This window comes from Zootoca vivipara, chromosome 1 (assembly GCF_963506605.1).
Source record: "Zootoca vivipara chromosome 1, rZooViv1.1, whole genome shotgun sequence".
Classification (NCBI taxonomy): Eukaryota; Metazoa; Chordata; class Lepidosauria; order Squamata; family Lacertidae; genus Zootoca; species Zootoca vivipara.
In genome coordinates this window covers 16,845,242-16,863,036 of record NC_083276.1, presented here as the reverse complement: position 1 = coordinate 16,863,036, position 17,795 = coordinate 16,845,242, and the positions used below count along the sequence as shown (strand labels likewise).

The 17,795-nt window shown below is 45.1% G+C and overlaps 1 protein-coding gene across 3 annotated transcripts in view; it reads right to left on the bottom strand.

Moving 5' to 3' along the window:
* The window catches only part of CCDC85C (coiled-coil domain containing 85C), a 173,337-nt gene that overhangs the window by 36,259 nt on the left and 119,283 nt on the right, over positions 1 to 17,795 (bottom strand). For 2 of the 3 annotated variants that reach the window (XM_035106276.2, XM_035106287.2), the window contains exon 4: positions 7,232 to 7,270. The exons of the other annotated variant lie outside the window; for it this stretch is intronic. In XM_035106276.2, the coding sequence (XP_034962167.1) occupies positions 7,232 to 7,270 (39 nt within the window). The remainder of the gene's footprint in view (positions 1 to 7,231; positions 7,271 to 17,795) is intronic. 3 annotated transcript variants of the gene reach the window in all.

Here is a 17,795-nt window from a genome sequence, read left to right as displayed (position 1 = left end):
TCTTCTACATACTGAACCTGTTGCTGCCTCCCGTTGTGCACAGATGGGACCATTTTGGCTACATCCAATCCTAAGAAGAGCCTTGTTGCATCAGGGCAAAGCCCAATCTAGACCAGCATCCTTTTCTCACAACCAGGTGCCTATAGGAAGCCAGCAAACACAACCAGTGTGCAACAATGCTCTCCCCCAGTTTGCGATTCTTAGCTATATAAAGATGGGCACTCCGAAAATGAGTTCACTATCTGTCAGAGGGTCATCGTGGCTACTCTAGAGCAGTGTTTCTCAACCAGTGTGCCTCCAGATGTTTTGGGACTACAATTCCCATCATTCCTGACCACTGGTCTTGCTAGCTAGGGATGATGGGAGTTGTAGTCCCAAAACATCTGGAGGCACACTGGTTGAGAAACACTGCTCTAGAGGACCTCCGCTTGAGTCCAGTTTGTCTTTAAAGACTTTTATTGTGCAAAGTATTTACAGTGCAGAGACAGCTTAGAACATGACCTCTCATTCCGAATCAGAATCCGGCAATGGCGTACGTCTGTTTCTATGCCAGCAAAGTAGTCGGGGCACGCCAAAACGCCTCCCCCTTGACCTGCATCGCGGTGCTCTCCTTAACTCTTGCGCCGGAAGGAGCGATGCCCTCTCAGAGCCTCCTCCCGCTCAAGGCGGTGGAAGGGCTCTCCAGCATCCTTGAGCCCTTGCCTACACCTCTCCTCCCCTGAGCTTTCCCATCGTTCCGCACGCTGGCTGCTCTCTCCCTCCGAGTCTTTCCCCTCCCCGCTGGCTGCTTCAGACCCACTGCTGCTCCCTGTGCTTGGGCGAGGTGGACGTTAGGATGATGGGGGCCGGCTCCCTGTAGGGAGTCACCCTTACACTATCCATGGAGGATAGATAAGATACCTAGACTGATATGACAATGTCAGCATACAGCTAGCTGTCACTTTACCAATGGCCCCATCCATCTTGGCAAGATGTGAAAATAAAGGAATTAAATAGAATGAGAAGGACACACAAAACCTCATATACTACTCACTGATATAAAAAGGGAGGGTTTATTATTATTATTATTATTATTATTATTATTATTATTATTATTATAGTACTATGGCTAATCAAAGCATTAACAGATTGAACAGCCAAATGAAGACCCTATGGCTATAAAATAATAATCACTCGACATTTATTTTTAGCTGCCATGGTGGTTACTGTAAGAAAATGGAAATATTTAGAGGGGTCCATGGCTATTGTTATTTTCAAGCAGGTGTTGGGTGGCCGCATCTGACATGTATATTCTAGTTGAGATTCTTGTATTGCAGGGGGTTGGACTGGATACCCCTTGAGGTCCCTTTCAACATTTCAATACTATCATTCTATGAAAATGTAACTCCAAAACTGAGGTATAGTAGAGGACAAACAAGCAAAGATTTGCTTTCAGCCAAGTGGCAAACATTTATTTTACAAATAAATGTCACAACAATGTTCAAATCCCTCAGGCGAAATATGGCCCTATTTGGAATCCTGGAGTCTCGCTGCCAGTCAGTGTTGACATTGACCCACAAGGACCAATAGTCTGACTTGGTGTAAGGTGGCTCCCTATGTTCTCACTGAATGTCATGCTCCAGCTCTCAAAGTTTTCCAGCAAATGTCTCTTTTTCTGGAAAAAAAATCCTTTTCTTTCATTGCAATATAGCCCCATTAGCGGTAATTCTAAACAGCTCGGCTGGTTTGGTTCGTTTCGGAAACTGCAAATGCAATTTGAGACCAGCTAAATCAGGTCTTTGCAACCCCACAGGGTCACATCATTAATATCGCCACTGTGCACATTTCATGAACAATATGTTTCACTTTTCAACCAAATCTAATAAGATATTACAACGGCCATAAGAGGGATAAAGCATTTTAATTACCCCTGTAAAATCCTCCTTGCGTGCTCCTCGGATGCTTATAAACACTTACCCATTGAGGCAGGCTTTGTTACCAAGTTTTAAAAGATTACAGAGGAAAAGAAAAACCCAAATTGCTCATTAACGGGACTGGGACGAATAACACGTCAAGAGAAGACAGCATAATTCCACTTAAACCCTTTTTTAAGGAATAAAAAAGAGAAGATCATTGCGTGTGCTTCGACAGTTTGTTCACAAATAAAGAAGAGCTACTGTTATTATCCTTCATACTTTTCATTAGCAGAGATTACTCTTAAATCCAGTGTTGGAAACAATTATTTAAAGGTGTGGGCTCACCCAGTACTGATGCTCCTTAATCCCTTCCTATTTTAAGTACTTTAATGAGGGATGTAAAATCTAGGCACCCTTTCACCAGCGGTGCTTAAAAAGAGCTGGACTGAGACAAGATGGCACCCACACAACCTTCCACCCCACATAAAGGACCAGCAGCTGAATCTTCGTCAACAGAAGTACGTCCTCTTCTGCACTTGAAACCAACAGGCCCCCAGCTCAGGGACACACAAAGATGTCTGGCCTCAACTACCCCCTTGAGGGGTATTCCACCTCACCCATATATCTGAAAGACCAACTCCTTCCCTATGGACCCTCTCAAGTTTTAAGACTGACGAACAGGGGCCTTCTTGGTAATTCCTCCAGAGGATTTGGGGATGGGGGGGCTGGCCCAGGAGAAGACATTCCCTGCGGCAGCTCCTAGGTGGTGGAATTCCCTCCCCAGAGAGGTGTGCTTCTGCCATATGCAGAAGACACACCACTTTGATACCTGTAGTACGGTACATCTTTTCAGGACTCACGCTGTTCCTACCCTTCGGGACATTTTCCAGATACATATAAGACAGGCATGTTCTCTATGACCTCAGCAGCACCTATTGAAGTTTTTACTTTTCCAACAAACTTTTAAAGTTGAGTCTGTTATCCCACTCTGTATCAGTATTGGATTTAAAAATCCATTTGTTTGTTCGTTTTCCCCATAAAATTTAGACACCGCTTGATTGGAAACAACAACAACACCTCAGAGCGGTTTTCAAAAAAGATAAAACTGAGGAAAAAATCCCAACCATGATTTTGAAACATACACAAATTAAAATACAAAAACAGATTAAAATTACCTCAACTTTCTGAGCATCAGGGTAGGCTTCTATATGTGTGTGTGTGTGTGTGTGTGTGTGTGTGTATCTTTATGACTGATGCTTTTGTTGTTAAATCACTTCACAAGAAGTGATTCATGAATGGAATGAGCTAAATGAATTTTTAAAAGTTATTTTTTAAAAACGGAAGGGTTTCAACCAGTATCTGATACATCTGACAGTTTGAATTTGAAGGCCTAAGCAAAAAACAACAACGCATAATTGGATCGCAACAAACAGTTCTGGCGCTGTTTTTCTTTTTTTAAAATACTCTTTTAAGTTGGAGAAGGACAAGTTTCAAGAACATTGTATGCCCAATCAAAAGTTATTTTACAAAAGGTTATTTATCATCTTGTCGTCTTGGGAATCGAATCAACACAATGGTACCCAACGACTTTCATTTGTTCAGTTAACAGTCATTGCATTAGAGTCTTTGCAAAATGCAATGGCCAACTGTTCTCAGTGAGACTGTTTTGTCGCCTTGATATTGTTGTTTCCCTCCTGGGTGATTTTAAAAGGGGGGACCCCCCCACAACGCTCCCCAACCCACCCTTCTCTTACTTTGGTCTGTCAAAGCTGCCATTTGATGGTCTGACTTGCAAGGGGAACAGAATGAACATCAATCTTGTCAAGTGCCGTGCCATTAGAAAGCTTCCTCCTAATGATAATGTGCATGTCTGGAGTTTTTAGTTACTGTCAGTCAAATCGGTAGTTGAGAAGGAGGCACTGGGATGACGCACAATAACAGAATTCAATGCTACCGATAGCATCACAGATTGCAGGCTTCCCAGGGGGTCGTAATTTTCAGACGCCAAACTTTTAAGCCTCGTGTTTCGTCTGGTTTTCAGTTACTGAAAACTGGGCCCAGTCTTATTCAACATCAATGACTTGGATGATGGGCTTGAGGGCATCCTGAGCAAATTTGCAGATGACACCAAATTGGGAGGGGTGGCTAATACCCCAGAGGACAGGATCACACTTCAAAATGACCTTAACAGATTAGACAACTGGGCCAAAGCAAACAAGATGAATTTTAACAAGGAGAAATGTAAAGTACTACACTTGGGCAAAAAAAATAAAAGGCACAAATACAGGATGGGTGACACCTGGCTTGAGAGCAGTACATGTGAAAAGGATCTAGGAGTCTTTGTAGACCACAAACTTGACATGAGTCAGCAGTGTGATGCAGCAGCTAAAAAAGCCAATGCAATTCTGAGCTGCATCAATAGGAGTATAGCATCTGGATCAAGGGAAGTAATAGTACCACTGTATTCTGCTCTGGTCAGACCTCACCTGGAAGACTGTGTCCAGTTCTGGGCACCACAGTTCAAGAAGGATACTGACAAGATGGAATGTGTCCAGAAGAGGGACATTAGGAAGAACTTCCTGACAGTAAGAGCTGTTCGGCAGTGGAATTTGCTACCAAGGAGTGTGGTGGAGTCTCCTTCTTTGGAGGTCTTTAAGCAGAGGCTTGACAGGCATATGTCAAGAATGCTTTGATAGTGTTTCCTTCTTGACTGGGGGTTGGACTGGATGGCCCTTGTGGTCTCTTCCAACTCTATGATTCTACTGATGCTGACCAAAAGAGACAGCGGATTGTATTTTATATTCAGACCAACAGCAAGCAAAGGGAAGGGAGATTCACAGCCACTGCAGCTGCCGAGAGGCCAGAATGCCGCAGCAGAGCATACGCGCTGCATGCAGAATGTCTCATTCAGTTCCCAGCACCTCCTGTGAAAGAATCTCAGATACCCTAGCTAAGAATTCGGTTGGATGATACCCAATTGTGGAATCACGCAAACACAGTGGAAATCCAGTTGCACAGCTGGGACTTCCCTCCCTCTCCTCCCCTCTGCAGCCCCATGTGCCCTCCCCAAATTCTGCTCCTGAGGGCTGGAAGACTGTCTGGAGGAGATTGGAGGGCTTGGGATGCTGCAGGGGAGAAAGAAGAGAAAGGTGAACCCCATCATATCCGCTAACATGACAGCGGCTCTCGCCCCATGCCTAAGATCTTGGAGAGCTGCTGAAATGAATGGGCTGATCATGGTTTGACTCAGCAGAAGGAGCTTCAAGCATTCACACAAATTCTCCAATAGCAGTTTCCATAGCAGCACAACAGGCAGTAAATGTATGTGTTGTTCCTTTTGAGTAAGGGGTAGATTAGCTGTGCCTCCCCCCTCCCCCCAATAAGCCAGCGTGGCAAATAGGGAAAATGGGAGCCAAAGTCTGACAAAATGGGGAGGTTGGTCTCTAAGGTGCTACTGGAAGGAATTTTTTATTTTGTTTCGACTGCACCAGACCAACACGGCTACCTACCTGTAACTAGAAAAATGGGGAGGGCCATCCCAGTTTTAAATCATAAGTTGCCTTAAGCATGACTCATGGAAAGGAGGGGTATAAAGTTAGAAAATAATGACAGGGAACAAAAAACGTTATTAAGCCGTTTGGGCTTACAACAGCCAAAAGAAAACAAAAAAGGCTTGAAAGATTAAGAATCATCACCACCAACATCCTCATCAAAAATAAGCGTATTGGAAGCATAGTTATTTGGAAGAGTGAAACATAGAGAGAGGCCATTGACTTATTCATATTCAAAGATTCTGAATTTTCGGTTCCAACTTTTAAATCTTAAGAATAATTTCAAAATCTCAAAAAAGTTTTATACAAATTATTTCACTTTTCCAACAGACAAATCACCCCTTACTTTGCTACTTCATAGAGCTTTAAAGCCAACTTCTTCATACATGAGATAACTAAATGGAATATGTCTAGGAATCTGATTAGTAAATGAATAAATGTAATATTGATTGCTGGTTTTATTTTGCTTTTTTAATTGTGTGCCACTTCCATGATTTGTTTAAAGGAAATGGCATATAAGCAGACAAATAACAGAGACAGAGCAAGGATCACTTCGCACATAACTTGAGGCTTCACACATTAACTAGAAACCATGGTTTGGCATTATGGGAATAACCCATTTGCCTCCCCCCAGCTACTCTGCTTAATTAGCTACTTTGTACAAACAAGCCCTGATTCGCAATCCTGGTTTTCAGGGCTAACCATAGTTTGCTGGTCCAGATGGACCAGCAGTGGTGGCCAACACGATGCCTTGCAGGTGTTTTGGACTCTCAACTTGCATCAGCCCCAGGCAACATGGTTAATGGTCAGGGATAATGCGAATTGCGGTCCACACTTCTGGAGAACAGGTGCATTCACACTATACTGACATCCCTACCACCTCGCTCTTCTCCTTGCCGACGGCACCCTGGCAAGCCAAAGCCATGCCAGTCCCAGGAGGCCAGTGAGTGCTATCATCCCTCCCCACCAGTCACTCTTGTGCTCTCCACATTCATGTCCATTTAGCTTTCAGATAACACCTAATGGGGCTTTAGAGAGGTGGGGGTTGTGAGAAGCAAAGCAACTGAAGGATTTGTGAAGGATCAACAGGTTTCTAGGAAAACACACAGGCTGAAATCGTTGTGAAAGGGAACTGGGTGAAAGACGAAGACGTTTACAAATTGTGTGGATTGTCAACGACATTCTATAAGTGGTCCATTCATGTGCAGCACACATGGGCGTGGAAGACACCATCCAATGTCCGTGCAATATATTACAAACAGGTATGAAAACTAAACAAGTGAAGGATCACATCTCAGAGGAAATACATTGACGGCTGCATTTTCTTCGAACCATTAAATATTGGTACAAAATAGGTTCTTGTATTGAAAGGAGACCATGTGCTCGTCACTGATGTGAATTATTTACCACATTGGTAGATGTTTCTTCCCCCCCCCCCAATTGTTTTTAAAGTACTTCGGTTTTTGGCGCTCAAAATCAGTTCTTTGTATTTAATTGATTAACAGAAGGTCTCCATCCTTCACTGGACATATGCAGATTGGTCAACATTAAGTGGAGAGGATTTGATAGTATGACCTCAGTATCAATGTATTTACCCCACCATGCTGAGCATGAGTCAAACAACTGGGCATTCATTTAAAAAACTCGGGATTACTAAAGATGGAAACTGCCAACATTTGCAAGTTAGACATATGAAAGTAGCAAAGACCCATCACCAACATTGCAAGCCAAGGCTTCCCCATATCCCAGAAAGCTGGAAGCTTAAATGTCTTGAGATATGTCTACCTTAATTAAATTTCTTGGTGAACCGTTGTGACCAGCCAGCTAGGAGGGAACAAAAGAATATTATACATATCAGATTATAGTGAAAAGCAAAGCAATATCAAACATTCAAAAACTGCATCCTAAACGTAACCCTCTCCACATTCGTGTTAATCCTTCCTGCATCGAAGAAAGTTGTGGTCATGGATGAGATATGCAGCTCAATAAGCATATGGGTGTGTGGCTTATTATAGGATGTCTGAAAAGATGAGATTGGAGAAATGGATGGAAGGCACTGCCTTTTTCACAAGGGTGAAACTGAAAGAACACAGACCTCAATTAGTATAAAACTGGCATGGAAAATAAATCAAGTCCTGCAGATTTCAGCAGTCAACAGCCTAGCTTTTCACTCTGAAAAAATGGGTTTGTGAATTAAACTGGAAGAGGTACTGAGACAGTGCGCTATTTAGAGAACTGGTGCAAATTGGAATTCATAATTGACAGCAGAGAGAGATAAAGCTGTGGGGGGCATATGACAAATAGCGGGGAATCATTAATAAGGGGTTTTGCTTCAGCATGTAAAATTAACAATCATGAAAATATTTATCATCTGTGGGGAACAAGCAGCAAAAGCGGCCTGTGGCGTCACGTGCTTTGTGTTCTACAGATGCAGAGAAATCAAACTGAATTACACCAGTGCCACTGACATTCCAAAAGGGCTGCCTTTCTCTTCTTCCCAGCAAAGCAAGGCAAACTGAACCTGTGCTTTCAAGGGAGGAGAGGAGAGCAGGGTGTGTCACTGCAAGCATCCTGAAGCATGTATGGCAAACAGGATATCGAGTTAATTTTTGCAAAAATACACAGCCTCTCTTCTCCCCACCCAGCTGGAATCCTCGCATTTGCAGTAAAGCCCAGATCCCACTAATTTCTTTGATTCACACTGACTCCTTTGATGATGCAGTTTTTAAATGTTGAGTCAATGTCTTCTTTCTTCTTCTTCTTCTTTAGCGATCACTTGTAGCCGAGTAAGATTGTCTTCCATAAACACGGTTTTAACAATGAGTCCGTAAGTGACTGTGGAGGTCAATTCTGGATCCACACGTCGTTCCACAGTGGGGACATTGGTTTCTGGGCTGGAGTTGATCACGGTGTGGATTTGCCAAGCGTGCCTTCCTCTTAGCACATTTCTCCCTTGCGTCCTGAGATCAAGTGTCTTCAAAGCCCATGACACCTTCGGTAAAGGCTGTTCTCCAATTGGAGCGCTTGCAGGCAAGTGTTTCCCAATTGTGGGTGTTTATACTATTATTATTATTTTATTTGCCTTGAGACATTCTTTAGACCTCTTTTGTTGACCACCAGCATCACGCTTTCCATTTTTAAGCTCGGAATAGAGTAGTTGCTTTGGAAGACGATCATCAGGCATCCGCACAACATGACCAGTCCAACGAAGTTGATGTTGAAGAATCATTGCTTCAACACTGGTGATCTTTGCTTCTTCCAGTATCACTGGTATTAGTTTGCCTGTCTTCCCAAGTGATGTGCAAAAATTTCTGGAGACACCAAATGTAACCCCCCCTGACTCTCTTTTCCCCATGAGAGGGCACACACTTACTAGAGGACCCTTGTGGTCCCTTCCAGCTCTACAGTTCTATGATCTGTTACCTTAAGTTGCAGCAATATATACCGGGGTAGTCAATGTTGTGTCCTCCAGTTGTTGCTGAACTCCAGCTCCCATCTGCTGCAGCCAGCATAGTCAACGGTAAAGGATGATGGGAGTTGTAGCCCAACAAATATTTGGAGAGCAACATGTTGGCTACCCTGGCTGTACACAATAACATGGGAGCAAGTCCCGTTGAATAATATGCTTGGGATTGGACTGTAGAAGACACACACTGAAATGGCATTTATGTTTATGATTATATATACTCAGTGGCTTTTTGCATAACAATCATTCTTAAGCAGAGAGAGAGAGAGAGAGAGAGAGAGAGAGAGAGAGAGAGAGAGAGAGAGAGAGAGAGAGAGAGAGAGGGAGAGAATTACTCCAGGAGATGGTTGTGTTAACGGGTAATATGAAGACGCAGAAGATGCATGGAATCCTTCAATGATATTTTTGCCCTTGGTGTAAATCCTTGAAAATTCTCATGGACTGGGTGATCCAGTTGGACCACAACGACACCTTCCGAATGGAAAGCACCTTATTGCCTATCAAGCGCAGGCAGCGAGCTGGCCGTAGGGTTTGAGAATTCCCACTCAGCCACAAAGCTCGCCGAGTGACCTTCGGCCAGTCCTACTCTCTCAGCATAACCTATTTGCTGCGAGGACTGTGGGGACTGCGGAGAGAAGAACCATGCACATCACCCTCAACTCCTTAGATGATAGGTGGGATGCAAATGTAAATAATAGTTGTAGACTGTGGCTGCCGATGGCCCAGTTGCAGCACTTGCATAGTTGCTTGCTAAACTGCCGGAAACTGCATGTTTCTGAATACCAGTTGCTGGAAAACATGGGAGAGAAGAGTGCTGATGCACACAGGTCCTGCTTGCAGGCTTCTTATGGGAGTCTGGTTGGCCACTGTGAGAACAGGATGCTGGACTAGATGGGCCAATGCCCTGATCAAGCAGAGCTATTCTTGTGCTGTTAGGTTAAACTAAAGTAACTAAGCCAACCTGCCCAGGAGAGGTCCTGTTAGTGGTACCAAGTGTTTGTGTGGTTTGAGGGGTGGAGATGCATGACACAGCCTTCTCTGTGGTGGCTCCTAGGCTGCCTGGTGCCTTTCCCTCTTGCACCATTATTGGGTGGAGGATCTCTGTACTCAGGCTGTTGCGTGAGTGTGTCCCCTCCTTCTATACTGCTGTGTTCTTGCTCTTGTGATTTTCTTCAGTTTTGTGGTTTTCATTTAATTTAACGGTTTTAATGTACCATATATTATTTTAATTTGTTATGTTTTATGTATTCTACCCTGGGACCATTCAGTGAACAAATAGTGTTTATATGATTGTTATTTTTTTTATAAAAAAAAAACCCTGCAGAATTCACGCAAAGTTATGTGCATTATCCTCAATTTGTATAATCTATTCAAGTCGCAGAATTTGGAATGCCTGGACACACAATTTAAAACAAGAACAAAAACAATAGTACCGTATGAGTCCACACACACCAAAACATCATACGACAAAGCAGTTCAGGCTACAGCCTATCTAATATTTTACCTTATTGTATACTAAGGAGAAGCTGAGCATAGGAAACTGTGGGGTTTTTTTCCCCTCCCCTCCTCCACGTTCTGAGTCATTTGCTCGAAATTGGCCTTGTGGTATCGTGCATTAAAATAATAACAATTTCCACCCCCACAAACAGGAGGGGACTTGGGGGAAATAAGGAGAGATTTGCAATTTCATGTTACTTGTGGGAGATACGTGCGTGGCTCCTTGAGGATATAATTGCTACATTACAAAGCTAACAAGCACAAACTGGAAAAGGGTCTTGGAGGGAGGGAGGGAGGGAGGGGGCACTACTGTTTATCGCTAATGAGAGACCTACGCAAAAGACACAAGCAAAACTAATGTGAACCGCAAATGGCTTCTAACATGGCTCCAAAAGAAATAATCTAGTTATTGTTGGGGGAGAAGGAAAGGGCTTACCTCCTCCTTACACCTGGCAGATCCAAATGTGATCCTAGCCTCAGGAAACATTGGCTAAGCAGCTGATTGGCACATAGGCTGCCCATGTGACTAGGTGCATGAAGTCACATAAAAACACTGACTTGCCCCTTTGTGTGTTCATTGCATGAAAGGAGCTCCATGTGATCAAAAAGGGCCACATTGCTGGAACTGCCCCACACATTTCTTCAGCCTTGCTCCTATACCGAGTGCAGATATCTGCAGCAGGGAACCCTACTATGAAAGAGTCACCAGCTAAGGAGCTAGACGAAATCCAGGTCCCTGAGCCTAATGCCGGAGATTCGCCTGAGGCTGACAGACAGGAGTCCACAGAACAACCTCCAAAAGCACCAAACTCATCAGAGCCTGAGGAACCAAATACCACCCACAGTATTTGTGCAGTGAACGCAACAGTAGGGAGGCCATGGAGCAGCCTAGGAGAGGTGGTCTGGGAGGCAGAGGCTTTAGAATGCTCGGTTTGTTGTCAACCATTGCTGGAACAAGTTGCTCACTCGGGAGCTCTCCGTGGTACTGAAATTCCTGGCTTGCCTTGCTCTGTGGGCTCCTTTGCCAGACCAGACAGAATAGGACATCTACAAATCTCTATACAGTACATGTTACTTTCTCTGGGAGTTGGAGCCCTTTGTCCATTAGGATTCTCTTGTAGGCTTCCCCACTGCAGACGTCCATGCCAGATGTGCAGGCCCACTACCCATGTAATAACATGGAACCTCTTCATGCAATTCATGTGTGAAAGTGGGGGGGTGTTCACACAAGCACCCCTCACCAACAGGGAGGTTGGGATGTGCCTGGTGACAATGACAAGTCCCTGCTGCCAAAGGATGATGTATCCAGCCACTGTGGGATGGGGCTCTGACACAAAGGGAGAGATCCAGTCAGGTATGCACATAGAACCCCTTCCCTTCTCATTCTAACAACATAAGGGGCCTTTGACACAAGACAGGGCCTTTTCAGTGGTGGTGGCAAGTTTGTAGCAGTCACTTCCCAGGGTGGTTCAGCTGGTTCCATCATTATCAGGAGGGAGCACATCAAAACACCCATGTGTTCAAAGCACTTTGAGGACCAGGCTGAACAATGTTCTGCCGGACTGGACGTTTCTACTATATATTGCATTTTTATTATTTATCAGCTTATTTTAAGGGTGGGGAATATTTTTTTCAGCCTGAGAGCTACACCCCCTTGTGCACAATATTTCATGGGTCATGTGCGAGGGTTGGGCTGGGCCAGAGGTAGAAGTGGGTGTAATTCTAATGCTCGCATAGTATGCACATATTCCTCCATCCTCCATCCAGGCAAGCAAGGGGCTTTGTCGCAGTTCAAGGCCACATTCCAGCCAGGCAAAAACACTCAAGGAGGATGCACAACAGGGCCGGTGAAGGCCTGGAGAGAATCCCAAGGGCCAAATAATAGAGGTCTGGTCCACAAGGCTGGAAGTTCCTCGCCCACAGCTTATACTGTGGTTTAATTGCATCCATGATTAGATTAATTGTATCCATGATTAGAGGGAGCAGGTGCTCCTATTAGCTGCCTCCTGGGTCCCTAAAGGATATAAATATAAATGTTTTATAAATAAACATAAGTGTGTGTGAGAGAGTCTGGGTGTGTTTGTCTGTGTGTACGTATGTGTGAATACTTACGTAATTATGTGTTATGTATCTGCTACGTGTGAGAATGGATGTGGGTGCATGTGTTATGTCTGATATGTAGTATGGATAGGTAAAGATAAAGGACCCCTGGAAGGTTACGTCCAGTCAAAGGCGACTATGGGGTGCAGCACACATCTCACTTCAGGCCGAGGGAGCCGGCGTTTATCCACAGACAGATTTCCGGGCTTTTCAAGCAACGGAACACTATGACAGAAACCAGAGCGTACGGAAATGCTGTTTACCTTCCTGCCACAGCGGTACCTATTTATCTACTTGTGCTAGTGTGCTTTCAAACTGCTAGGCTGGCAAGAGCTGGGACGGAGCAACAGGAGCTCACCCTGTTGCAGGGATTCGAATTGCTGACCTATTGGCAAGCTCAAGAGGCGCAGTGGTTTAGACCACAGTGCCACATGCATCCCAGCTGGCAGAAATGCATGTAGAGAGCTGGCCCCACTCACTTCCTCCAAGTCAGCCCTGAAGAAATGAGGTCTTTGGTCTTAATTTGTTCCTTATCCTTGCTGCAGCACCTTAAAAACTTAACCAATTCATCATGGTGTAAAATGGGGATATCCCTTCATGCATCTGATGAAGCCTCTGCAGACTAACACAATGCTTCTTAGCTTTTAAGCTGCTACAGGACTCTATGTCTCATTTTAGCTGTGATGGACTGACACGGCAGGAAGTTTTTTTCCCACTGTGGAAGTTACTTGCATGACACGCAACCTGCTAATGAGTCAAGCCTCACACAGAGGGTTGAGCAGGAGAGCAACAGGTGGCAGGTGACAAGTTCAGAGCACTAAGACAGAGGCAAAAAAAGAAGAGTCATGCAACTTGAATCCACTAAATGCAAAAATGCGAATCCCCCAAGTCCTAGCTCTCAGATCTGTTACAAGCACTGCAGGACACGACACTCAAAGCTTTCATGATCTTGGTGACAAACTTCCTTCCCCATTTCTCATCTTGCTGGCTTGCTATTGAAATGTGAGCCCCACTGAAATCTGGGCTTTTCTTTCCCGGGTCAGAGACAACCAATGAACGTGGAAGCAATCTCTGACCTGGAAAATCCTCTGGGCATGCTGGTTCTGAATAGAGGCTAGAAGCTCGCACTGATATTTTGACAGCCGATCCCCTTATTGAGCATGGGAGCAAAGCTGAGCGCATGGAACCGAAACTGAGGGGCTGAAAAATGTATGCACTTGTTTCAAAAGAAACAAGCAAGAATTACACTCCTCCCTTCAAGTCTTGATTTTGAGCTTAGAGAAGCTTGAAACCTTATGTAAAAGGGCAGGACGCAATCACAATTCTGTATGTGTAGACAGAGGGAAATGGGCCACCACACAAATTGCACAGTGATCACTATTGTTAAGTACAGTGGTTGTACAACCAGGCTCCAAACTCTCCTTAAGAGTAGAGCAGACCTTATTTTACTGCACAGGTGAGGAATCTGGAGCCCAGGGCCAAATGAGGACATGCAAATGAGCTTTGTCACTTTCTGCAGACAACACCCATCACTCCCTCACTTTGGACCCTGAAACACTTTTGCTTGGCTGTAGTGTAGGCATCCCCAAACTGCGGCCCTCCAGATGTTTTGGCCTACAACTCCCATGATCCCTAGCTAACAGGACCAGTGGTCAGGGATGATGGGAATTGTAGTCCAAAACATCTGGAGGGCCAAAGTTTGGGGATGCCTGCTGTAGTGGGTTTCTTAAACTGCAGTATTTTCCTCTTGCTTTTCTGGATAGAGAGCAGAGAGGGGACGTGGGGATGTGTGCAGAAAGTAGCCAACTGTACAAAGGGAAAATTCAGTCTCATTGCTCCAATCACTCCTGCCTCTTAGTCCACCCACCACTGGCATGTGACACCCCCTCTCAGAATGGAATGCCCTGGATGGAATTTGGACCTTAGGCGGAGAAAATTCTCCACCCCTGTTTCACTAGACCACACTTTCTCCCATCATGTTACCTAGGATAGTTATGTTGGTGACCTAGGAACTGCTCTGGGGATTTTTTTATTGAATGGTGTGTGTGTGTTTTGCACAGGTTCACTTTGTTAAGGTGACAAGAAGGTTTGAAATCTATTTTTAAGGTTTCTTGATCCAACATTTGGCATTTTAGAGCAAACAATGTGTGTGTGACATCCGATGTTAGCCATCCTCAGAATAAAACCACTGCTATCAATAGATTTGCTGTAAGTGTCTTAAATCCATAGATATGAATAGGTCTATTTCCAGAATTACTTCATATTTTATCACCCCATGATTCCAGGACTTTGGTGCTACTGTTTCCCAACAAAGTTCTGGCAGCTGCATCATGGGAAAGACTCACCTTCTGTCATGACCAGAGGGTATAAAAATTTAAAGATGCAAAATGCCACCTCATTCATTTGCATTACTATTACTGAATGTTCAGAGTGGCTCAGGCAGGCCGTGAGGCACTTAATCTCAGGCTCATGGGTTCAAGCCCCGCGTTGGGGAAAATAATCCTGCATTGCAGGTGGGTGGTAAAAGGAAAAAGGACCCCTGACCATTAGGTCCAGTCGTGACCGACTCTGGGGTTGCGCGCTCATCTCGCGTTATTGGCCGAGGGAGCCGGCGTACAGCTTCCGGGGCACGTGGCCAGCATGACTAAGCCACTTCTGGCGAACCAGAGCAGCACACAGAAATGCTGTTTACCTTCCCGCTGTAGCGGTACCTATTTATCTACTTGCACTTGACGTGTTTTCGAACTGCTAGGTTGGCAGGAGCTGGGACCGAGCAACGGGAGCTCACCCCGTTGCGGGGATTCGAACCGCCGACCTTCTGATCGGCAAGCCCTAGGCTCAGTGGTTTAACCCACAGTGCCAGCCGTGTCCCTGCAGGTGGGTGGACTGGATGATAACTCTTGTGGTCCCTTCCAACTCTACACATCTATGGTTGGATGATTCTAACAGCACTTTCTCGTATCTAACACAAGCGATATCTAAGGTGAGAAATACCAAATGTATCCTAAGAACATCTGAACGATCCCTGCTGGTTCAGGCCAGTGGCCCATCTAGTCCAGGTTCCTCTTCCCAAAGCAGCAAACCTCAATGCCTATGGGAAGCCCGCAAGCCAGAACGCAACAGCAGACTCCCCACTTGTGATTCTCAGCATCTGGCATTCAGAGGCATACTGCCTCTTCCTTTTTCATATTCAAAAAGTCAAATTGCTGTCCTTTTAATTTGGTGTCCTACAAGTTCGCTTATTTATTTTACAATGACAAACATTACACTCCCCAAATCTGTTGCTGGGAATGGTCCTTGCGCTGAACATCATGGGACATACAGTCGTACCTGCCAAGTTCCTGCTGGAAAAATAAGGGATCGGCAGACCGGAAGTCGCGCTGCAGCCATTTTGGAACTGGGCAGAGCAGCATCGGAAGTCGCTTCTGAGCATGCTCCGCCCAGTTCCAAAATGGCCGCTGCGCCAGAAATCACTTCTGCGCATGTCCAGAGACTCCAGATATGCGCAGAAGGAGCCTCCCCCGGGCGGTAAGTAAACCGGGGGGGGGGGGGAAATCCGTTTTTCCAGCTGGGAACGGCTGGAAAAACGGGGGTTTCCCAGGGAATACGGGAGACTTGGCAGCTATGCATACAGTGCTGCCCTACAGTGAGGAGGCAGGAAACCATTGGTTGATGCACTGTGCTGACTGGCAGTGGCTCTAAAATATTTTATACAGGGGTCTTCCCTACATGGCGATGCTGGGACCTGAACCTGTGACCTTCTGCAATGCTGCATGTGTGTTCTACCAGTGAGCTATGGCCCCTTGCCAGTAGTGATGTAAAGCCCCCAGAGGAATGGGAAGCCTGGCCTTGTTTCTTAACCTGCAAGGTGGGAACTACAGGGAGCATGGAAGAGGAAAAACCACAGATAGCGACGTGCATTTTATAGTTCTAAAGAATGGAATTTGCTGTGACTCATCTGCGATTTCTCCCCGAATTGAACATGACAAACCAGTGAGGTAAATGCGTTAGCACAATACTATTTTTAGATGTCTTCCTGCGCAGGACTGAGCTGCACAGATAAAGGGCTCAATCCACAAAACCAGGCTGCTCTGCGGCTGCTGCCTCTGCTTAATGGGGTTTTCTGCAATCTTCAGTAAGAATACATGAAGACCGGATAGCAGTCGTGAAAGCAGCATGTGAAAGCAGCATGCTTTAGACTTAGTCTGCACAAATTAATTCAGGGTCAGAATTCTGATTCATAGAATGCAGGCTACACATTTTGCTATCCCACCCAACCCATCTTGTGCAATAGAGACAGTCCAGGGGACCCCAGGAGTCATTTAGTCCAACCCCCTGCAATTCAGAAATATCAACTGAAACTTCCAGGACAGATGGCCATCTAACCTCTGCTTAAAAACCTCCAAGGAAGGAGAGTCTACAACAGGCATCCCCAACCATCGGCCCTCTAGAAGTTTTAGACTACAATTCTTCTCATCCCAGACCACTGGTCCTGTTAGCTAGGGATCATGGGAGTTGTAGGCCAAAAACATCTGGAGAGCTGCAGGTTGGGGATGCCTGGTCTACAACCTCTCGAGAGAGAGCCCCTTTCACTGTCAAAAAGCTCTTACTGTCAGAAAGTTTTTTCTGATGTTTAGTTGGAATCCACTTTCTTGCAACTTGAAGCCATTGGTTCAGGTCCTACTCTCCCAGAGCAGGGGAAAACAAGGTTGTTCCATCCACCATGTGACAGCCCTTGAAATATTTGAAGATGGCTGTCATATCTCCTCTCAGTCTCCTCTTTTCCAGGCTAAACATACCCAGCTCCTTCAAGCACTCCTTGTAAGGCTTGATTTCCATACCCTTGATCGTCTTGGTTGCTCTCCTCTGCACACATTCCAGCTTGTCAATATCCTTCTTAAACTGTGGTGCCCAGAATTGCAAACAGTTTTCCAAATGTGTTCTGACCAAAGCAGAATAGAGTGGTACTATTACTTTCCTTGATCTGGACACTATACTTCTGTTAATGCAGCCTAGAATAGCATTCACTTTTTTGCTGCTGCATCACACTGTTGACTCATGTTGACTCATGCTGTGGTTCACCAAGACCCTTAGATCCTTTTCACATGTACTGCTAGTAAGCCAGGTGTTGCCCATCTTATAGTTGTGCATCTGGTTCTTCCTGCCTAAGTGCTTAACCTTACAGTTGTCCCTACTGAAATAACATTTTGTAGCTTGGGCCCAGGTTTCCAATCTGTTAAGGTCATTTCAAATTCTGATTCTGTCTTTTGTGGCATGAGCTACCCC